This window comes from Lycorma delicatula, chromosome 3 (genome assembly GCF_047948215.1).
Source record: "Lycorma delicatula isolate Av1 chromosome 3, ASM4794821v1, whole genome shotgun sequence".
NCBI classification, from domain to species: domain Eukaryota; kingdom Metazoa; phylum Arthropoda; class Insecta; order Hemiptera; family Fulgoridae; genus Lycorma; species Lycorma delicatula.
The window spans coordinates 180,641,442-180,666,840 of record NC_134457.1 but is presented as its reverse complement, the minus strand read 5'-3'; the positions used below and the strand labels follow the sequence as shown (position 1 = coordinate 180,666,840).

At 28.0% G+C, this 25,399-nt stretch overlaps 1 protein-coding gene across 8 annotated transcripts in view; it reads right to left on the bottom strand.

The window, feature by feature from the left end:
• Window positions 1-25,399, bottom strand: part of Mfe2 (peroxisomal Multifunctional enzyme type 2) — a 101,612-nt gene that overhangs the window by 40,074 nt on the left and 36,139 nt on the right. For all 8 annotated transcript variants that reach the window (XM_075361133.1, XM_075361136.1, XM_075361137.1 and 5 more), the window contains 4 exons: window positions 23,342-23,458; window positions 15,386-15,516; window positions 4,460-4,528; window positions 1,123-1,186 (listed from right to left, as the gene is read on the bottom strand). In XM_075361133.1, coding sequence (XP_075217248.1) covers window positions 1,123-1,186; window positions 4,460-4,528; window positions 15,386-15,516; window positions 23,342-23,458 — 381 coding nt within the window. The remainder of the gene's footprint in view (window positions 1-1,122; window positions 1,187-4,459; window positions 4,529-15,385; window positions 15,517-23,341; window positions 23,459-25,399) is intronic.

Below are 25,399 nucleotides of genomic sequence, written 5' to 3'. Positions count from 1 at the left end.
TATGCCAATCATCACAAAAAAGATTTTAAATTTTTAATTCTTTATTCAGTTTTAGAATGTAAGGGTAAATAAATTTTTTAACTGAAATAAAGTAATAAAATCTAACAGTACATTTTAATCTTGATTGTCTAATTATATAAATTCTCTCATAATTTAAGTTTACAAGTTTTGCCTTAAATTTTTATTTGAATAGTGGTAGTTTACAAAGTAAATTTAAACTAAACCAAAAAATGTGTGGGGAAGCTCATTACAGTTGCGGACACTTCCCTGGACTCAGTAATACTTGATTGCTGAGTCGGCACATGGGAAAAGAAGAACAAAAAACTACTTCAAAATTCTAATTTTTGGATTTTATAACAATTTTCTCTGAAAATATTAGAAATACAGTTTTGGGATTCATTTTTTTTATATTTTTCAAGTAAAACTGCACATAAAACTAGTGATTTAACTCAATAATTTGCATCCATAGTTTTAGTTCAACATTATTTCACCTTACATTAGAAATCTGGGCAAAATGTTTTGCTAGCCATAGCTTAAAAACAAAGCAAAACATAAACTATGTTTCAGACATATGTTTGTGTAAACTTTTTCATTCTTTTGATGAGAGGAATACTCTTATGACAGAAATTCCTAAAATACCCCTTTATATATCACACTGTAAAGTGAATGAATAAAGGACACATCATGGATATTATGAACAGTGCCAGGTATGAGATTTCCATACTTACTTGGAAACCATTTATAACACTGGACAAAGCTATCACATACATAACATTATACACCCATATAGTAAAAGCAATATTATTAAGTCAATGAAATACAAGCAGATTAAAAATAAATTAGTTTTCTTTTCTAACTATAAGCATGTAAATTCTTTCTCGCATAATTATATTTAACAAAATATTATTATAGCTCACAAAAAAATTACAATTTAATCATGGATCTCAGCGGCAGTTTTTAAACCTCAATAATTCAGACATAAAAAAAATTTGAGAAATACCTTGTCACAACACATAATTCAATAATTACATAAAAACTATACAATGAAATAAACAAGTTAAAATAAAATAGAAACAATCATTTAATATATTATAATTAACTGTTAAAATATTACACAATTACCTCCTAATGCATAAATGATTGAATCACGTTCAGTAACGTTAAAAATTGTTTCAATGCTGCCTTTCTGTAAAGAAATCAAACCGGTATAAAATTAGCATACTTACAATCAATTAAAACAGATATATTGAGGTAATAAAATGTATGAAATTTTGCAACTGAAGTAATAATAAAAACCTTATCTGGTATTTTTGTCACCAAGGCAAGAGAAATAAGTTGAAAAGTTTTCCTAGTCAAAAGTCTGCACATCCTAGTAACTACTACTATTTTGCCTTTTGTAATTTAGTTTTTTTTTCAAGTTTCTCTACAAAGCCTGAATACTTTGTTATTTATCAGTATTATTCTCACAACCATGAGGGAAACAAACATTGTGGGAGTCTTGACTGGATGGGAATGGCGAGTGAAGCGAGCTCTGTGGAGAACCAGAATGATCCTGGGGAGCCCTTGAGTTAGCCCTGGGGCTGCCTGCACCAACTTGGGCCGTAGGGTCCAGCGGGCTCCATCCCTTGGCTAGATGGTTGGGTAAGCAAAGCAAGCCAGACAGACTAGTATAAATATAAAAATAGGAAAAGGAGCAAGATAAGGACAGTACCAAATGAGGTTTCTTTTTCATGCTTAAACTGAAGAATATGATTGTATGCACTATAGTAATCTGTACATTTAAAATGCTAAAGTTGATCAAGAGAGCTAGCTATCTAAGTAATATTTGTTATCTGCTTTTTAATGCAAGAAATGTGGTAAAAATAGTTGAAATTCTTCACCAAATATGTGTAGGATATGGTCAAGATGTCATGACCAACGTAACGGTAGGAAATGATATGAGTGATGAAAGAGAGATGACTCAAAACTTGAAGACTGGATTTTTTGTTAATTTCTTTCCTTTTGGTTTGTCTTTTCTTTTCATGAAATTGTGTTACAATGAGATTTTTTGGATTACTTGATCAGAATTTGAATTTATACTGAGTACATAAAATATTTTTGAATGTGATAATACAATGGAGTCTGGTGAGAATTTAAAGTCAAAACAATATCCATTAAGTAGAGACATGCATAAAAAAACCACAAATTCAAGCTATTTCAACTAACAAGAAGATAAGAAGTACTTTTTGGGACAAGAAATTTTGCTTTTGAGGTCAGACAGAGAGAACTCACTGATAATGGACTGCTTCTTCTCCTAAGAACTTGAGCAAATTATAGTAAAAAATTCATAAGCAGTTATGATATATTAATCAACAAATTTTGCTGCTTTACAAAAATGCTGAAGCACACTCACATCTACTTATCCCAACAATTTTTGACATCATTAGGCTGAAAATAAACTGATCATCCATCCACCACACACCCACACCTACCACCAATTTATTTTAAACTGTTTTAGCGCCTGAAAAGGTTCCTTTCTGAGCAGCATATTGATGAGATTGAAAAATCAAAACAGGGTGTAGATTTGATTATTTTTACATGTCACTTTGTTCAATAATGAGTGAACACAAACACTGGTAAATCATTATGACAAACACCTCTACAATGACAAGACTGTTTAGCAAAGTGTAAGAAATAATTAGAAAAACAGTTCAACCCAGCTGAAATAAAAATATTATATGAGCAAGATAGAATGAAAGAAGTAAAAAGAAACAAAGAGCAAGACTCTTGTCAAGAATTCAACCTAGAACAACTGATTTAATATCCAGTGTGCAGACATCATTACAACTGGTTGGCTGCCAATTTTTTTATACTTGTTATTTTTTATACTGTAATAATCCACCATAAGCGAAGGATTACACAAATGATGTTTTAATACTTCATAATAGAATTTACGCATATAATTATGAGCAGTACAAAAGCATTCAAAATTTGTCATCCCAGGAGAACTGATTGGATATCGTGTTGATGCCCTTACTGATTAGAGTCGAGATAAAATAGTCTTTAAAAAATAAGCATATTTGCATTTATTTTTTTTTTGCCTAACAGTACTTACTCTGAATATTCATTATTTAAATTTTTATAATAACCATAAATTTTTTAGTAACCCATAGTTAACAAGTAAAATCAACTTAATAGTTTAATAATCCTGGTTAAATTAACTAAATCATCTCTATTGTACATATTATTATATTGACATTTGCATTGTCAACTGCTGAAATGTGTTCCTATAATTTTAATAATTATAGAGCTATAGGCATGCAACTTTCATATAACAAATTCATATTTCTTGGTTTGACATAATATTATTTGACAATAGTTTAAAATCAGAAGAATGCTAATGATGCCTGTTTTAAAATAACACTGCTCCTAGTATCAAAATATTACTCACTCATAATAGAACAAGGATAAACAAGCCTTACATAACTGCTGTCTCTCAGCTAATATGTTAATAAATGTCTGTGTAAGATATATATATGCTAGTATATATTTATATAATAGGAAAATTATTAGTTTTTGGTATTCTTTATACTGAAATTTAGCTATCAGCATTCATAAATATAAAAATACAGTAGTAATATTTAAACAATAAAATATTGCTGTCAAACCATGTTAACTAAGAACACACAATTCTAAATATTCTGTCAGCTAAATCAAAATATTACACAATAAGGAAATTAAAATCAACTTTTTTTAAATGCTAATTCAGACTTTTTTTAAATATCAATAATTAATACTTTTATCAATCTCTTAAATGTAAATTAATCTATTTATCAATGTAAAAAGATTTGGAAAAAATAAAAGTAAATAAGTCTTAATGAATTTAATGAGAGATTATAAATTATGAGAAGTTTGATAAAGATCATTTTTAAATCTTAAGCCACATCTGAAATTTACTGATAACAGGACCAGTGTTAAAATACAGGTAAAATTATAACAACTATTATCTGAATCTGAATAACTATTTTACCAATACAAATGGGATTAAACAGATGGCACCAATCAATCGTGATTAGCTTGAGATTATTTACAGACTTAACTTCAGTCAAAATTAGACTATAAAAATTGTTACAATAAAATAAAAAATTTAGCTGACCAGTCAGATGAATTATCACATGAATTAACCTTATATTTGCACTTAATTATTTTTTATTAGAAATAATAAAATAAAAGAAGACAGTAATATTTTAAGTAAAACATAAAAGGTAATTGAAATTGTGCATAATAAAAAGAACATCTAAGTAAAATTAATCTTTATTATAATTCAAATAAACATCAGCCAATATTAATATTACAAAAATAAAATTATTTTTTATCATATTTTGCAAATAAATTCTAATACACTCTCATTTAATAACATTAATAAGAAAATTATCTTAAGAACTTTAAAAATTTAATGAAATTAAACATTAGTACTTACACTTGACTTTTCAACTGCTGAACTGTCTCTTAAATTTTCTAGATATCCCATAAGTGAAGCAGTAGCTTCCTAAAACAAAATTTTAGAAATATAATTCTAAAAAGTTATAATTATACAGAGTACAAAGAATAGCGGAGTTTTAAAGCTATTATCTCTTAATTTTTGATTTACATTAATGAATCGCAAATGTGATGATAGAGTAACTCTTACAGTTTTTCCCTACAAGTGTTAAAAGTGAGCACCTTCATCAAGTAGCATACATCCAACTGATAGAAAAGTTTGTATCAAACTTTAATCAGAATATCTGAAGTAATGGAAGTGACAGTTACTTCAATCCTGCGCCTCAAATAGGATAGATCAGTAGGTTGTAGAGGCACATACACAAGATCCTTTATAAGAACCCCCAAAGGAAAAAATCACACAGGGGTCAGTTCAGGTAACCTTGGAGACCACTGCAAACAAGCTCTGACAAGAAAGTTATCATCTTCATGCTGCAACATTTTGATTGCAAAATTGGTGTACACAGAGTAGTAGGTAGGCTTCAAAGGCTGTAACAGCTATTACAGTATAGAAACACATGTAAGGGTTTCCTTAAAGTATTCCACAATGTCATCACTGGTAATTCAAGTTCACAGCTTTTTTAAAATAATTTTTAGGACTACACAGAAAAGATTCCTTGACACATTCAAAATTTTCTTCAGAGACCCTTGGTTGTCTTGTATCTACCTTTTACACATACATCCAGTTGTTTCAAATTAATTATGTCATAATGAATGTTATTGTCACTTGGAGAATCCCAATTAAATTTTCTATAGAAAGCACTTTGAATTGTAACTTTCACATTTGGCAAATTGCAAAACACAGAAGGCTTTCAGTTCCGTGGTCACCATCTTTGGTAGTGGGGCTGTCAAGTGGAAAGATTAGTAATTAATTTATGGCCGTGCATACAACTAAAACTGTCCTTTTTGCTTTTTTATTCTAGACTTAAAATCAACACTGTATACCTAATCCAAGTGATATAACAAATAAAAAACCTCAATAATTTTTAATTTTACATCCATTACAAAATATTACATGAATAAAACTCTCAATACAAAAAAATATTATATACAAATATATAATATTTTCCTCAACCAAGGAGTAAGTTCATTCACTAACTGAAGTTAGAGATTTCTAAACAAACTTCAAATCAAATTTCCAATGAACTTGAGGTTTTTTTCTAAGTATATATGTTTCTTCAAAGATCCAAATTTTCTTCTATTGTTTTTTTAACTTCTATTAAATTAAAACTATAGAGAAAATTATCAATTAAACTGTTTTGACATTTTAACATAAATGTGTCATTTTAAAATTTCTTTCAGGATTTACCATACTCTTATAGGTTTACTCTCACGTAACCTAATTTTGTTTTTTAATTTTTTACCCCTGTCTCTCTATACTAGTGATTCTTAACCTTTTTAGCTTCAAGACTCCCAAAAAGTAAACAAAATATATACCTAATTAATATTTCATGACCACCCCACAAGAAAATCCAATGAAACCTAGTTAAAACTATTCAGCTGTGTTAATAGCAACAAATATGAACATGCATGTATGAAGTATATAAACATGAGCACTTTACAAATTCCAACTTGATGTGTACGTGCTTCTTGTAATTTGGTCTGCTTAGATAATATTCGCTGTGAGAGCATCATGGTCAAACATCCATATGAAGCTCAATCTATATGAACTGTCCCAAAAAACAAAAGCTGGTTGCTTGACCAATTCAAAAAAAATTTTAACTTGCCCACTTGTTTCTTACACGTTTCAGGACCTTAAAACTATTTTTTTTTTTTTTTTTTTTTATTTAAGCAATTTTTGTTATGGTGTGCACACCTATTTTTGTGATTGTAAGGATTTACAGAAAAAAACATGAATAAAAGACTATTGGTTCTGGAAGGATGAAACAAAAAGCAATTTAATCATACTTTCTTAAGGTAAAAAAATTGGTCCAGTTGTTTATTTACCTATCTTTCTACTTTCTATAAGAAAATTACCAATAAAATTGAACATAAAAATGGTGAAATTTAATTTTTTGTAATTTTTTCAAGAGGCAGGGATGGTATACACAGTTTGAATTACTTTTTTAGGTATATAAGATCTGTAAATAAAGTAATGGGACTAGTTTTTATGGCAGCCAAAGTGGCAACACTGTAAAGTTACTAGTAAACATATAATTATATGAAAAGCTGATTTATATCAGGTATTAATATTTTTTTAGTCTATTGTTGCCACGTGAGATGTAAACAAACTTTTTGTGAAATGAGTTTTTGTAGTGTATTACAAAAATGACTGATACTAATTATGAGCATTGTTGTGCAATCAAGTTTTGTGTTACTGGTGATATACTTACCCCTAAACTTTTATGAATTTTTGAAAACTAATTTTTTTTTAAAAATTCAGATTTTGGGTTCAAATAACTCTAATGGGACTGATGATAAAAATCTCAAATTTGCAAAACTTGCAGTGCTTTTGTAAATGTTTATGGCAAATAAAAAAGTTTCTTGTGTATTGTACTAATAAAAAAGTTATAACCATTCAAAAATCATGAAAAACCTGTTAAAAAAGATACCATTTTGACTCACTAAAAAAGTGCTCCAAGGGGGTTTTTTCTTGTCTTCTTTGAACTTTAATTTTTTGTATATTTTTTATATTTAGCCCCTATGTTGTTGAAGTCGATGTTTTCAATGTTTTTAAAATAGTTTTTTTTTAAATTATTAATGATAGGTCATAATTTAATGATAACTTAAGCAATACCAGTAACCTATACAATTTTGATTCAAAAATGCTGTAAAACCTACCCAAACTGAGATTTCAATGAGTAGCGTACATCTTTTTTCAAGAATTCATTTTTATTATATTGGCTTATTTTTGTAAACACTATCGATGAAAAAATAAATCATAGCAAAATTTTAATTACTCTTCAATGAAATAGCCTGTTTTTGTAGCAATGAAAGTTTATTATTAAGTTTGATTAACCAGTAGCTGTGATATCTCTTATGATAATTTCTGTTGAAATTTTCCAATTTTTGCCACTAACATTTAGAAAAACTCATCTTTGTTCTGAAAAAAGTAATCATCTCTGCCCTATCAGCTGATACCCACTATCTGTACATTATCGTACCTGGCAACACATCATATTCTTTGGAAAAGTTGAGGATGTCACACACTGCCTGCTTACCTGGACATTTGGTACACACATTCATCATACAGCTGTAGTTATCCTTGTTACAAAGATGTCTACTAAGTCCTTATAATCAACATTAAGTTTGGGACCAAAAATCATGAGTTTAATATTCTGGTGGTGGGGGCAGACACAAACTATATAGTCCCAGATGCACCAGCCAAGGTATACCAATTTGGACGGAGTTTGCAGAATTTTGATCTTCCAATCTTTTCCTCAGGGTTTTCACTTTTAAAGGAGACATACAATTCATTTAAGTTTATCAGAACAAGGTGCTTTTGCTTATGCACTTTGACATTATCAACAGACATGCTAACACAATCCTTTTTAGAAGGATACAGCTTGCTATTATTGTCATCTTCATAAAATAACACAACTTTTTTAATTGTGTCATTACTAATTCCTGTTTTATGTCTTTTACTAAACTTCGTTGAATGCCTTGCTCATTAACTAATTCTCTAGTATGTCTAACCAAACGTTCAGACACACTGTACTCTTGATATTATTTTAGATCTGGTCCAAGATTGGGGAAGTAAACTGATAATTTTAACCTTATCTTCTTTAGAAACAAGAAGACTTATTTTTTTTAGTTTTAAAATAAGATCATCCATCATATTCATGTGAAGAAGATTGAGCTGGATTTTCATTTTCATAAATTTTTGAGCCAAAACACAATTCAAGATTCTTTTTTAATTTTTCAGATACCTTATTTATTTTACATTTTAATGCTGATGGCCTTTGATCCGTGCTTAATTTTTTTAATTTTGATGGAAGTGATACACCCAAAATGCTATAAGCAGCATCCAATTGTTCAATATTGTGATGTGGGGCAATGTATTGCACTTGGTCTTCGCATTCATACAGTTCTTTGTTCTGCTGAAAAAAAATCTATTGAAACAGTTAACACAAAGACTTTCCAGGAACTAAATTTAAATTTGGAAAAATGTATTTTTTAAGAGCTTTCTCTAATGTTATTTGTCTTAAGTTTTTCTTAACTGTTTTTTTATTAGTTCTCAAATGGTTACAACAGAACTATCCATACAAGTGACTGAATTTTGACAAAAAAAATTTTCATATTTACAAACTCTAGTGACATCTGAATTAACACGTAAAAAATTAAGTTGTTGGTTTTCATCACTAATTTCACAAATTTTAATGAGTTCTTTTGGCACTGTACCATACACTGTTTTTTGACTCTTCATTCATATAAATTCCTATGGAACATTGTTCTTCCACTGTTTTATGTCAAATTACTTGAAAATAATGTAAAGATTTAACTAATTTTAAAATTTGCAAATAAAATATTAAGTTAAACTTATTTATTTAATAAACACTTCCAAACACAGGATGAAATTTGAGACACTCAGTAAAGATGTGAACAGGTCACTAACTAATGTCGGACTGACCAGTCCACAACTGCAAAGTTATATGATGCAACATGCATAAATGAGCATGTTGAAACATGAATTTTCCTGATGACTGGAAATGTCTTCAAGCACCTGTAATAACATGAACACTGCAGTTGAATGGTTCAAACAAATCTACTCCAACTACAGTAATAACTACAAAAATATTACAGTGCCAAGAAGACAAAAAACCCCCTTGGAGCACTTATTTAGTGAGTCAAAATGGTATCAATTTTAACAAGTTTTTCAAAATTTTTGAGAGGTTATCACTTTTTTATTAGTAAAATACATAAGAAACTTTTTTATTTGGCAAAAACATCTACAAAAACACTGTAAGTTATGTAAATTTGAAATTTTTATTACCAGCCCATCAGCTATTTGAAGCCAAAATTTGAATTTTTTAAAAAATTTTAAAGTTTTCAAAAATTCATAAAAATTTAGGAGTAAGTATATTACCATTAATATTATTTATGATAGAACTACTAACATAAACCTACATACAAAAAATAATAATTTAAACTGTATATACTATCCCTGCCTCTTGAAAAAAATTTTGTAAAGTGAAATTTCACAGTTTTTCATGTTCAACTTTATTGGTAGGTTTCTAATTAGAAATTTAGAAGAAGAGATGGAAAATAGAGATATATTAGAAGATAGAAAGAAAAAATAGATATATGTAAATAAACTACTGGACCAATTTTTTACCTTGAGAAAATGTGATTAAACTGCTTTTCGTTTCATCCTTCAAAGACCAATAGTTTTTACAATCACAAAAATAGGTGTGTGCACCATAACAAAAATCGCCGCCACAAGTAAAGTGCTTAAAAAAAATTTAGAAAAAATAGTTTGAAGGTCCTGAGATGTGTAGGAAACAAGTGGGTAAATTTCAATTTTTTTTTAATTGGTCAACAACCACCCTTGGGTCACTTGAAATGGGTTACCCATGATAAATTTTAACACGTCAATCAATATAAAAGAGGCATAAGGGACTGCAGAACATCATTTTAGTTTTGAGTGTGAAGTGTGCATCTTGTGCCTTCATTTAAGCTTTTAAAAACATAGTTTCATTGAAAATAATAATAATAATAATAATTGAAGTTTCAGTTTTTTAATGTACAGTCAAATGGTGTAACTGTTTATTTTTTTTTTAGTTAGCTTCTTATGCAAAATGGATAAATCTGTGAAAAAATGAAGTGAACCATCTATATCCAGTGAATCGATTGGTTAAACGACAAGATTGTACAATGACAGTTACTTAAAATATAGTTTTACCTCATTGGATGGAAAGCCAAAGCATGTTGTTTTCAAGTCCTCTCTGATGAAAGTATGAAGCCATCAAAATTAACTTTGACACTTGGAAACTAAACATCCAGATCATAAAAGCAAACCCTTGGAATTTTTCAAAAGAAAATTACATTTGAGAAATTAACAAGCTTCTATTTGTAAATCAACTCATACTGATAAAAGTAAACTTGAAGCATAGCATTAAGAGTAGCTAAGACCCTAGACAAGAGTCCAAACCCTATACAATCACAGAAAATATCATATTGCCTGCTGCAATTGATATGGTCAGTACTGTAATAGGCATCAAAGAAGCAAAAAATTGAAAAATTCTGCTTTCTAATAACAAAATATCAAGACGAATTGATGACATGGCTGCCGATGTTCGCGATCAGATAATTCAGTAGGTGAGTTCAAGTAACTTTTTTAGTATTCAATTTGATGAATCAACAGATATTTTTCAGTTTTAACATTTTTCAGTTTTATAGTTTTGTGAGATATGAATGCGAAAAGGACAGACCAATCAAAGAAAATATGTTGTTTTGCAATTCAGTACCTGATCATGCAACACGACAATGTCTTTTTGATTTTTTTTGGATACTAAAAATTATAACATAGATTAGACAAAATGTATTACATTATGTAGTGATGGTTCAAAGGTGATAACAGAAAGAACAGAGGATTTCTGAGAAAATTAAAAGATAGTCTTATACAGAGGCCAGAATGGATGCATTGCTTCCTTCACAGACATGCTCTTGCCACAAAAAATATGTGCTAGAAAATCTCAAACAAAAATTCTTTGTAAAGCTGTAAAAAAGGTTAATTTTATTAAAGGTTGACCTTTACTGAATAGGCTACTTGCTAAAATGTGATGAACTGGGCAAAAAGAGAAATCTCTTCTTTTCCATACAGAAATTGATTGTTATTATGGGGGAAAGTATTAACCTAAGTTATTGGAATTATGAGATGATAATATTTCAGTTAATATTTCCAGTAAAAACAAACTCCACTTTCAATGGTTTTACAGAATAATGAGTATATGTGGTTGATGGCTTACTTAGCTGATGTATTTTCAAATTTAAACGACTTGAATGTGAATTTACAAGGATGTGACAGAAACATTTTATTAATGACAGACAAAGTTTATTCTTTCATTAAGAAGCTTAATACCTGAATTATTCACCCTCAAGCAGAAATTCTGATGTTTCCACTAACTTCCAATTATATTGAGAAAAATTTGTTTGAAGAAGACACTATTATTCACCAGTTTAATAGCATGAAGATGCATTTGCATGAGCTTAAAGTTCAGTTGGTGGAATATTTCCCAAAAGATAAAAATGATTTCTTGAAAAGATGGGTACTTAGTCCATTTAGTGAAAATGTTGTTGCAGCTGCTAAGTTACCAGTTGAGATTCTTGACTAGCTCATCAAAATATCTGCTGATAAAACATTACAACTATAATTCACATCTGCAGAATAAGATATAATTTTGCCTGCCTGTCGAAGTGAATATGGAAATTTAGTTATGGAATTAATGAAAATATTAATTCCTTCACAATATTTTACTTTTGTGAAAAGGGTTTTTTGTCTATGGTTGCATTAGAAACTAAATATAGGCATTGTCTTTTATCACTTGAAAATAATTTGCTTTTGTGTCTTTCTAAAATAGATCCAAGTACGAAGAAACTTTTAAATGAAAAACAAACTCACCCACATTACATTTAATTTATTTTCTTTAAATTTGTACTTATAAATGTAAGTAAAATGTTTAAAATAAATGGTTTTTTTTTCTCATAAAATGATTTCATAATTGTTTATGTGTAAAGCTGTAGGCTAATTTCAGGACCTTCCTTTCATATTACTGTGACCCCCCAGGTTGAGAAATGCTACTCTATACCAATATGGTTCCTAAAAGCAAGTTTTCTGTTTTTTAACATCTCTGATCTTTGATTTGCATTTTTGGTATATTTTAAACGGCAAGACAATGTGGATGAAATAAAAAGAAACAAAGAGCATGACCCTTGTCAAAAATTTAACTGCAGACCAACTGATTTAAAATCTAGTGTACACATCATTACAAGTAGTTGGCCAATTTTGTTATATTTTTCGTAAAAGAAAAATTATTTATTGTACATGTAAATAACAGTAATAATCCTCATAAGTGAAGAATATGCTCAGATGATATTTAAATATGCCCATAGCAGAATTCAAACTACAGATAAATATGAGGAATAAGGAAACATTCAAAATTTGTCACACTGGGTGTACTGATCAGATATCCTTTTGATGTCCTTATAAATTCATTCTTATTCTTTCTAACAAGCAGCAATGAATTTCAACTGTAACCCTGATTATTGGCCAAGGGGTATATATCAGCCTTCATGCCATACATTAGAAGGGAAAAAATGTTCTCTGGATGAAAGAGTATTATCATTATGGTAAATAAGCTAGATATGGTATGAATAGTTGAAGAGATGGCTGGAGCTGTACTCTAAGGAGGGATGGCTCCCTGTTGAAGATTCTAAATATATGTAAAAATGAAACTTTTTTGAGAAAACATTGTTTTCAATACTGAATACAAATTATTTTCAAAATAATAATAATTACAACATTAATAATGTATTACAGAGACAATAAAAGGTTAAATTTTAAAATGAGATGTTATAAAGTAAATTACTAAACTAATGTACAAAATTATAAAAAATATTTTTTTAGAAAAGTTGTTATACTTTCCTGGCATTGGTTATTTATTCTTATTTAGCACGAAAATAATGATACATGAAAAAAGTTTAAAAAATTCAAAGAATCAATATTTGTTTATTTTTTTCACTCCCTACTTTGAAAACCACTTACCGAGAAAATGTTCTGATTTGTCTATGCTTAGAAAAGCAGTTAATTTTATACTTTTATAATAACATTACATTTTTCAAGAATTTTGTTTACTATGGTGAGTGGAAGAATTTTAAAAACTCCACTAAAAAATGTACAACCAATAAAAAGTTGTCTAATATTTCTATCTCAGGGGTAGGGGTGAATTATGAGGAAACTGTTTTTTAATATTATTATTATTACAGGTTTAACTAAACTAAAAAAAAGTTTTATTCAAAAAATCAATATTTTTAAACTTTGATCGGCTCCTCCACCCCCAATATTGCCCCGAAGTATTTTTTTTTGAGCCACTTGCACAATTACTATGCTTAGCAATACAAAAAAAATTTGGTTAAAAATACACAAAAAAAAGATAGCTTTTTGGATTTTGGAGGAAGGGGGAGAATCTGGAAGCAAACATTATTTTTAACTCCTAAGATAAGCATGTATGCATGTACTGAGCTTAATATAAAGTGATGTTATGTTTGTAAAATTTTGAGAAAACTGACCCCAAACAAACTATCTACCCAATCGCCTGGGGAACTTGGCCCAAACCTTTTGTTTTTTGGTGTCTCAGGATCATGAAATCTCAAGAAATTAAAAAAAACACATACCCTTCTTTTTACTTATTATCATATGCTAAGTTGCCATGAAAGTGAAAACAATAAAAACACCTGCAAACATCTCAACTTGTGTTCTGCTGTCAAAAGGCGAGGGACCCACCTGGCACACACTTTACAGAACCCTAGGTTTTTGTTACGATTGTTTGATAGCTTCCTTAACTTATTTCAACATGTGATGCAATTTCAGAAATTATCAGATGTCGATCACCTTCAATAAGGTCATGAATTATGCGAATGTTCTCCTCTGTAATGCGTAATGGTTCCAGGATGGCAATCATGTTCCTCATTTTTAACGTGTTGATATCCTTCCTTGAACTCGTTATGCCAGGCAAACACACAAGCCCTTGGCAGTGTTTTATTCTCAAACTATTCAGTCAATCTTTGCAGAATTTCCACTGGTTTTACAACTTCATGACCGAGAAGTTTAATGATAACGCATTGCGCAGTGGAAGGATGCACCTGTTGCTCTAACATTGCAAGTGCTACTGCCATTGACATTGGAAGTGGTCTGAACTGGACACCACCTGGTCTCCCCACTCCTGACATCCCCAACTGTGCACTCTAGAAGCAGCAGCTTGCTACCTTCAAACTTACATGTTCAGAATGAAAAGTCTCGTTTATATTTGATCCACCCTTGTATATCTACTAACCTGTAAGTTTCAACTGATTGGTGTTTGTTGTGAAATAACATGAAAGTTTCATAGCAACATGCTATTGATTGCCAGATGGTTTTATTGCTAATGATCTTAGCACTTCAATTAGATTTGCATTACAATTAAGTGCTTGCTTTACTTTTACTCTTTAATGTTGTATACAGATTTTTTTTATCTGTCAAAATAATACTTCTATTTATCCTTCACTGAATTTTATAAAAATGATCATGATAGTATTTTTAATTATTAATTAACCACCACTCAGTTTCATTCATTTTTTAACCATCTTATTTCAGATTATCCTCAATAACTAGCTCACACATGTATTAATATGTGATGAACTTGACTAAAACCAGTCAATGTAAAATTATTTACTAAGTTTTCCATTGTTTATATACGAAATAAATACTTATTCATATTTATTTACTACTACAATGATACAAATAGATCTGCCCCTTGGATTCACATCTATACTCTGGATTCTTTGTAAACAATTATGTGGGACTCTTTACACAGGGCACACAGGCACTAGTTGAAATACGGATTGGAGATATGATACACACACATCTACACTTACCACAGATACAGCATGTTGATCCCCAGCCACAGTTTTATGGCGTATATACAAGTTAGATTATCTAACAATGTTTTTAGATAATACAAAAAATTAATGAATTCATCATCAGATGTAATAAACTACTGCTCAATAACGATGGAATAAAACTATTAATATTCAATTCAAAATACTAAATTAACAACATAATACTATACTAATTTTCAAATTATAAAATTCAGATTATAAACATTTAATAAAAACAAAAAAACAATAAGCAGATACTAATAATAAATAAAACGGAAACGTGAAAGTTTACCTGTATTGAGCCAAGATGTTCTGCTTCAGACATATCCGTAACAGGACCCCAGTTATTCTGAACAACCTCTGGTGTAACAAGATCTGATTTTTTTTTTCTTAATAACTGTCCTTTTCCTCTAACAATGTGACCTATAGAAATGTAAATCAATAAACACAAATCAATTATTTTGAAATCTTGATAGTAATAAAACAAGTGATCCTATTAATAGTATAAACTTCAGAGTAAACATAATTATTGAAAAAAGAAATAATTCAATAAAAACAATGGTTAATAATGTAATAATAACCTCATATCCACCTGTCTTGAACAAAACAGAAAACTCACAAGAAATGTCATCCAACAATGATTTATTAATCATGTATTCTTGATTTAAGTTGCTCATAAAAAATATTCTAAAAAGAATACTTTTAGAATAGAATCTGACTTTTGCCAATAGTAATTTAAATGGTATGTGCACTTCTCCAGCCTTCTTCCTGTCTTGTGTTAAAAATTAAACACATATTTTCAATACACTTCTTACATTCCAAATCCTACATTATCTGATTTATATTTATATCCCTTTACCACTTCCAATGCTCAATTTTCTTTAATGAACAATTAACTAACTCTAAATGCATGTTATAAATACCCCACCACCTTCTTATTTTTACAACATTGTACAAAAAAAAGTCTCTCTTTCAGTTAGTATCAAAACTTCATTTTTTACTCTATTAACTTATGAAAGGCATTCTGTTACACTATAATATTTCAAAAGCCTCTAAATTCTTTGTCTTTCTGTAGTCTATATTTTCCTGCTAAAACATTATGCTTAATCAATTAATCAAGCATACCTCAACATTCTTAACAACTGATGGGGTGAAAAATAATATTACAAAGGTAAAAAGATATAACTGACATTGCAACTAAACATTTCAGTCAAAAAGCCGTGATTCTTTTAGTTTGTAAAATAATTATATATGATTTTAAGAACAGTTTACCAAAATTCCATTTAACTTCCTCAAGTGCTTTTTGCTCTCTGCCATCTTCAGGAGAAATTTATAATAAAAATGTAAAATTCACATAATAAAATTAAATACATAACAACTGATTGTCATTTTGTAATGTTAAAATAACTGCGTCCGTTTTATAAGAATATCACTGTTTTAATGTGGTATTTTTTGAGATAAAAGATATTATAAAAACTATTAGAATAATCCAATATTTCCATGAATTTATTTGGATTATAATTATGTTTAGTATCCAAACTATGTTTTCCAAAATTTGAGTGGTCTTTGTATTTCTTTGTTCTTTAGCTCTAATTAAATTGGTACGATTGGTCGTACCAATATATTGTAATTTGCAATCTTCACATTTTAGACAGTATACACCCTGTCCATTCATATTATATTTATTTCCAGTTACTAAGGTTTTAGTTGGATCTCTATTATTTATATAATTTATGGTTTTATTATTAGTGGTATATGCTGTCTTTAAATTAAATGATTTATATATTTTATTACATTTTCTATAGTTTAAATTATATTCTATTTTTACATATCCATTTCCTGAGTTATTATGTTTTAGTTTTATTTTTTCTCTTATATATAATTTATTTTTTGCATCTAAATTATTTTTAGTTTTAAACGTCCTCTCATAAATTACATTAATTCACTTACATACCAATTAAGTAAATTTTTATCAAATACATTAAAAGAATATATTAAAATAGAAAATAAATATAATTTAAAAAGCAGTTATGAATTAATAAATATTCTTGATAATATCAATAAAAACAATCATACTAAACTTATGACTCTGAGATACTAGACTTATGACACAACATAAAAGATATGTGTGCAAGCATTGATATAGATAAAACCATAAACATAATTAATAATAATTTGGCTGAATTAAAATTACAAACCAATCTGACATATGAAATAATTAACCTATTAAAATTACGCCTTATATATAATTATTTTAAATTCAATAATACATTTTACCAACAGGAGAAAGGTCTTGCCATGGGATCACCACTTTCAGCAATCATGGCAGACATTTTTATGAATAATTTTGAAAACACAATTTTACCTGTGATAATTAAGAAACATCATTTAATACTATACAAAAGATGTATGGATGACATTTTCCAATTAAAAAAATAAATTATATATAAGAGAAAAAATAAAACTAAAACATAATAACTCAGAAAATGAATATGTAAAAACAGAATATAATTTAAACTACAAAAAATTTAATAAAAATATGTAAGTCATTTAATTTAAAGGCAGCATATAACACTAATAATAAAATCATAAATTATATAAATACTAGAGATCCAACTAAAACTTTAATAACTGGAAATAAATATAATATGAATGGGCAGGGTGTATATATTGCCTAAAATGTGAAAATTGCAAATTATGATACATTGGAATGACCAATTGTACCATTTTAATCAGAGCTAAAGAATATCTATATTGTATAACAAAGAAATACAAAGGGCGGTTTTTAAATCTTTTCAGAGGAACCACCACTCAAATTTTGGAAAACACATTTTGAATACTAAACATAATTATAATCCAAATGAATTCATGTATTGGATTACTCTAATAATTTTTATAATGCCTTTAAGCTCAAAAAAATTTACAAGCTATAGATTTCATATCAATTGTGATACTCTTATAAAACAGATGTAGTTACTTTAACTTACGACTTTAACAATACAAAATAACAATCAATTGTTATGTATTTAATTTTATTACGTGAATTTTATATTTATATATTTTAATTATAAATTCCTCCTGAATATGGGAGAATAGCCAAAAGCACTTTATTAATCTTGGTAAGCTATTCTTAAAATTATATGTAATATCTTTTATGTTGTAGTTTTTCTTATTTTATAACAGTTTTAAATTAAGCACATCTAAAAAAAAAAAAAAACTAAACGTTTTTACTAATAAAGATTTTTAGTATTTTAGTAAATACTTTGGAGGATTCTGTATATTACAGATCATTACTTGAGTAGGCTTCATTAATTTGGCAAATAAAGTATACAAACCCCCTCCAAATAATATTCAATTTGAAAAAATCAAATCAACCAGAGGATAATCTGGAATTGTTTTTTGGTAGAACGTTTGATTTTTTTTACATTTATTAGCTAAATAAGTGAAATAAGCACCAGATAAACAAGACTGAGCAACATGACAAATTGTACAGATGATTTTATCATTGGATTTCTAAAAACTGAAATGTTTTTCTGAAAATACTTTTAATGAAAGATTTTTATAAAATGACAAAAAAAAATCCCAAAACTGTATTACTACACACCAAATAAAGCTGACTAAAGGAGAATAAATTGGACTTATACTTTAAATATTTTATTATAAGTTACAATTTTACCAATTATCAAGCTGTTTAATTATTAGATGGCAACTCAGAGAATGGTGAATTCTTTGTAGATAGTTCAAGTTTTGATTAAGCGTGTCGATTATATTTTTTTGCCTCTTAATTAAATTTTTACTCAAAAGAATAAAAAATAAAAATATAATTTAAGGGTTTCATAAAAGTAAAGCCAATTTGGCCACGTTGAATAGACATTTCTCTTATAAAAAAATTGTCATTAGAAACGTCTGCAGACTTTCTTTTCTGTTACGTTAAAATATTAAATTAGTTAATTAATTACTTTAATGGATTAAAACAAGGCATTTCATATAACTTTTAAGTTTTAGAATACTTCTCGTAGAATTAATGAAAACTGAAATTTATAAAGCTTATATATAAATGTACTTTAAAAGGTCAATCAATGAAGAAAAAATAATGTGCAAACATGAATGCATATATTTCATTCATCATATAGTACAAATTTCTGAGCTTTGTACAAAACGATACATGGGCCCAGAAACACTGCACTAGTGAGTTACAGCTAGCGAAAGATTTCGCCCTGATTCCTGGACAAAGAGTAAAATAAGACCATACTGAAATTCTAGGACCCAAGTTAAGAGGTAAACTTGATGGTTTTTATTGTATTTAACCTGATAAATAGAATAAAACAGGTTCCAGAAACACACCTCCAGTAGTTTTCATAACATCTGATGTAAAACAGTTTTGTTTAATTTTAGACATTTATTGTCTAAAGCCATATTTTTTACGTTTGTAATACAAAAACTTTGTTAAATGACTTATAAATGCATAAAATTTGTTACCAAAACTTGTAGAGTATTTAATTCTGAGAAAACTGTTGTAAAATAGCTCAATAAAAAACAAATACAAGTTCAAGAAATTTGATTTTATTACTAACAATTACTGTATGAAAATGAAGGAACTATATCTACAAAGAATGTTTGCTTTCCTACAAAGTGCAATTATAAAAAATATTGTTAAATAAAAGATAAAAATAAAATTAAAGAATTTATAAAATAAAAAAAAATCTGAGTGGACATCACATGACTTCCTTGTATGCCTATTAAATTACATATACACTTTTTTACTGCTCTACATTTAAACTTACTTCATTTGAAAGTGAGATACAATCCTCCAATTCTTTAATAAAGTGGACGGTTGCACCATTGCATTGTGGTGGACACCACATTGCATCACTTTTGGTGTCCATATCAGCATTTTATATTAGTTTACATATTAATTTTGTTTCACATCGCTCAAGTAGTTATGTGGTGTGTGAGAACGTGTCAGATCCATAAACATGCACACATCTGTTTGAATCTGACTTCATATACATATATTCTTTTTTAAACTTTATTTTTTTTAATCTAAATGTATTGATTTTTAATAATTATTAACCTCTGTAAAAAGTTTTGAATTAAAATAAAAAGTACGTAAAATTTTATTTCACTGTAACTTCTGATTTTTTTTCAAATTTGTTTTTTCAATCAGAGGTTAATAAATTATTATTAATAAACCAATACATTTAAATAAAAAAAAAGTAAATGAAGTCAGATTTGAACCTATGTGCCTTCTCCTTGTAAGATCCAAATATTTCATTAATTAAAATTTTATTTGGCAATAATTCTGGATCCAATGAAAATAAGTACCACTTTTATTGTTGAAAAGCTCTCAATGAGGGCTTATTACTGCAGTTAAAAAAAGGCCAAAATCAAAATTGTTTTGGATTTTGGGCTTTTTTGGACACTTTTGGTTCAGTAAATTGCAATCAAAAGGGGAGGTGCACAACTAGATGTTACAACAGACGTACATACATACGTCACACCAAAACTAGTTAAAATGGAGTCAAGATTGTCAAAATGGATATTTCCATTGAAATCTGAAAATGATCCAATGCATTCTTTACTTTGTACAAGAAAGTAAAAGCTAGTCCTAATGTTATTCAGACAATTAAGTTTAAGTATCTTTCTCAAACTCAGTGTCAAATTGAAAATTTGAGAAATTATAATTTCCTAAGTTAGTAACACAGAAATCAGCTAGCCAACAATGCATTTTATCATGTGATCAGTGCATTGCATGTTCTGTGTGGATATACTATAAGAAACAGGGTAAACTTTCCAGCATTAGTACTCACCTCGATTGTTTATCCCATCAAGATCCCGACATTGATGAAACCACTATCGAGGCTATTCATTGCAGTTCAAGTTAGTACACAATACTTTTCCCAGTGGTTTGGAGTTTCCCACTCTACTGTATAGAGGACACTTCATAAAAAGCTGTATCCTTATCAAAATCAACGAAAACAAAATCTTCAGCCAAGAGATCCTCCTCTTTGTTTACAATACTGCTAGTGGTTGAATATGAATCGCCAATGGCACTGGTTAATTTTTATTTACTGAAAAGGTATTGATGCTGTCTACTCGAGACAGCATCAATAACCTTCACAAAAAAACACAATTGGCAGAAGTCAATCCACACATGACAGTAGAATGTAATCTCCAACACCAATTTACCATCAATGTGTGGTGTGGTCCTGTTTACGATCAGCTAATTGAACCATTCATTTTCCCACGATATATAAATTCCAACATTTACTTGGAATTCCTTAAGGAACAATTGCTGCTGCTATTACATGTTCCACTAGCATCAAGATACTGCATGTACTTTCAGCATGATGTTGCACCTTTCTTTTCACTTTTCACGTACCATATCAGTACACTTAAATGATCAATTTTCAGAGCAATGGGTTGGCTGCAAGCCACACTCCTGCCACCAAGATCACCTGATCTAAAAGTAGATTTTTGCATGTGGGGTTGATGAAAAGTATTGTATACAAGAGAAAAGTTTATATGCACAAAGAATTGTTTGCTTGTCATTACAGAAGCTGCCGCACAAATTAAGGAAAGTCATGCATAACTGGGATGAGCAATGTTAGCAATCTGAAAGCATGTAACCAAATGTATTGAAGTTGGACAGATTTTTGAAAATTTACTGTATACTTTATTAAATGTATCAATTAGATTTTTATTTTTTTAACATTGTATCAATTGATGTTAACTTCATTTTTTGTAATTGATAACATTAAAATGTTTTCATGTGGCAAGTACTGATAATAAAACATTGAATTTCTTGAACTTGCATTTGTTTTTTATTGGGCTATTCTACATCAATTTTCTCATAATTAGATTTTCTACAAGTTTTGACAATGAATTTTATACATTTAATAGTCATTTAACAAAGTTTTTGTATTACATATGTAAAAAAAAATGCGTGTTTGGACAAAAAAATTTTCTATTTTACATAGGATATCATGAATACTACTGGAGATGTGGTTTTGGAACTTGTTTTATTCAATTTCTCTGGTCAAAGCCATAAGAAACCATCAAGTTTAACCCTTAACTTGGAACCCTTTTTGCCCAGGTATCAGAGAGAAATCTTTCGCTAGCTGTAATGTTAACAGCATTACAAGCTATTATATGGGTTTCTGGACCCGTGTTTGTATGAACTTTTTCCATCATTTTCGTTAGTAGAATAAGCTCAAAAAGCAATGGTAACACTACATGAATCACCTCATATAAACAAAAAAACTATTAAAAATTTTTCTTAGTGACGAAAAAAATTAATATTATTAGCAGGAAAATTTTATAAAGTGAATGTATCAGGCATTTCTTAACTTCACAAACATCTGAATCTAATCTTACAATTATACATTCTTCTCATCCTCTAGACAACAGCATATGAAAACGTCCAACTGTTTGCATTGGAACACATTATTTTCAATACTCCAGTGACTTCTGGTTTCAGAACTCATTGACTATTAGTTGCAGCTAATATTTTACTAATTTAATATTAGCTGAAACCGTGTAGCAATTTTTTAATTATATTGGATTAATGGTTAAATTTAAGAACAGTTACAAGTTCGTAATTTATTATACAATATAAATTTAATACAATTAACAAATTTAATTCAAATGAAAATTATACTACTACCATGAAATAATATAAACATACATAATTTTTTATATAATCTTTAAAGACTACATATGCTGAAAGACTACATACGCACACACAAACACACACATAAACTTTATTTTGTTAACTTTATATATATATATATATATATATATATATATATATATATATATATATAATTGGAATAAATAAAAAAAAACTATACAAAATCGTAGTTTCTAATAAATCTGAAATAATGGATTGCAATAAGTATTATTTTTTAATAGAACTCTAAAAAAAGAGTGCAAATTGCAATTTAGAAAAAAACTGAAACAGCTTAAAAATAATAAAAATGATTCCATAGATAATGTAGCTTTTCAAGATTCAAAATATATCACAAATTTCAAATAGCAATAAAATAATTTTAAAATAAAGTGACTTCTACATTAATATTAATCTCTATAGAGAACAGACCAATATTTTAAAACATATAACCATTTAGTATCCAGGGTATAAGAAAGATTTTAACAAAAGAAACAAAGCATAGTAATAATTAAAGTACATACTTTATTAGCACTAACAATAAAAATTATTTTAATCAATAAAATAAATAATACATACATTTAGATGCCCAACCAGCTGCTGAATCAATTATAATACCATTTTCCTCACAATTCTCATGACACATCCACACAACAACTGGAGCAATTAACTCAGGTCTTAACTCAGCATAAAGATCTAAACAAAAAAAATAAAAAAATTAGACATCATTCACCAATTTCATTTAATAGATGTTGAACTGCAAAGAAATGCATTGTTAGACACTAAAGGACCACTAAAAAGATAACTGTGCAAATGCTAATTTTATTTTTTATAACTTACATGATATAAATTAAATCTAAATCATGATTTAATTTAAATCATGTTGGTTTAAATTATAACTCAATCTGGGATTTAAGTTAAAACTCGAGGAAGTAGGGTAAGTAATTCGTATTATTTATACTCATTTTACTGTCATTACTTAACTTATTTTGCTGCCCTTGAACATTTTGTAGTTTACAACATACAGAACATACTTTCTGGTTCAAAAGAAACAGAACAGTTCTCTCATTTTTTTAATTTGCAAAAGATTATGCTTAAGTAACTGTTTGATAGTTTACGAAGTTACTTTTGATATATGATGTATTATTAATCAGTTGTAATACAGATTCTTTTGGAATGTACATTCATTAATGTAAATTTACATTTTTTTTTGAAAATTCAAATAATCCATTAATATATTGGTTATCGATTACATATTAAATGAAATTTAAATCACCAAAACACAGTAAATAAATAAGTTAAACTTACCATATTACTTCCAAGAATCAATTTTCATGGTATCCTGCTTATTTAGTTTATATTTAATTCTATAATTACATTAAAACAAATTTTTTTTATGATTTTTGAATTTTGAATTTGTTGAAGTTTTATAAATTTTTAATTTATTATGGAAAAATACACAAATTATACTGTGCCGTATTGGAATGGTGTAATATTTCTGTATAATAATATTATGGAATATTTTTAATATTATGTATAATAATAATAATAATAATTTAAAATACCCTTCTAGATTATATCTTTTTGAACCGATTGTCCCTAAATTAACTTGACTACCAAAAATTCATAAATTAGCCATCCTAATTCAACCTTCAATCAATTTTAAATCTGTGCCATTATATTATGTCCAAAATAATGGGTGAAATGTTTAGGAATCAAATGAATTTAACTAATACATTTAATATAAGAAGTGGTTACAAATTAGTAACTAATTAAATAGCTTAAATATAAATAAAGATACTATAAATAAAAATACTTTAATGATTAGTTTTGACATAACTAACATATATCCTAGCACACCTATAGACCATGCCATAAAAATAATAAAAAATAAATTAAAAAGCAACCAATAAAATCCAAAATTAATTAAATGTATCATCACTACTATAGGAAACATATGTCGTCAAAAAAAATATATTGACAAATAACAGATATTGTACATAAAAAAATACCTTGCATATGTGGATTTTCACTAACAGCAATTATGTCTGAAATATATTCGCAGGATTTTGATAATAAATTAGTACATGCTTCATTCATACACAAAGTTTTAATATGAACATTTCATGTCGATATTCTCATTATATATAACCCAGTAATAACAGTAACTGTAATATATTGTTATAAATAACAGTAATAATATTTAACAAATTATATTCATATAATGAAAATTTAAAATTCACATTTGAAATACATAACAATAAAATGTAATATTATTTAAATGTCAATATCAAAATAAACAAGAACAACCGAATTGAAACATTAGTATATAAAAAACCTACATCTAATAACATAACAATTCATAAAAATTTATCACCCTTTGTCTCAAAAAATTAACATTTATACAAATAGAGCAATAAAATACATGCATAATAACAAAGAAAAGTTAAATAATGAAATAAACATCAAAAAACTTACAGTAGTTGAAAATGGGTATAATACTGCTCTAATTAATAATATTAAAAAAAAAACAACTATCAAAATACAATAACAAAATAACTACCTTAAAACCAATATATAGTAAGACACAAAAGAGTGAAAAAACATACATAAAGTATTTAAATACTTAAATAAATG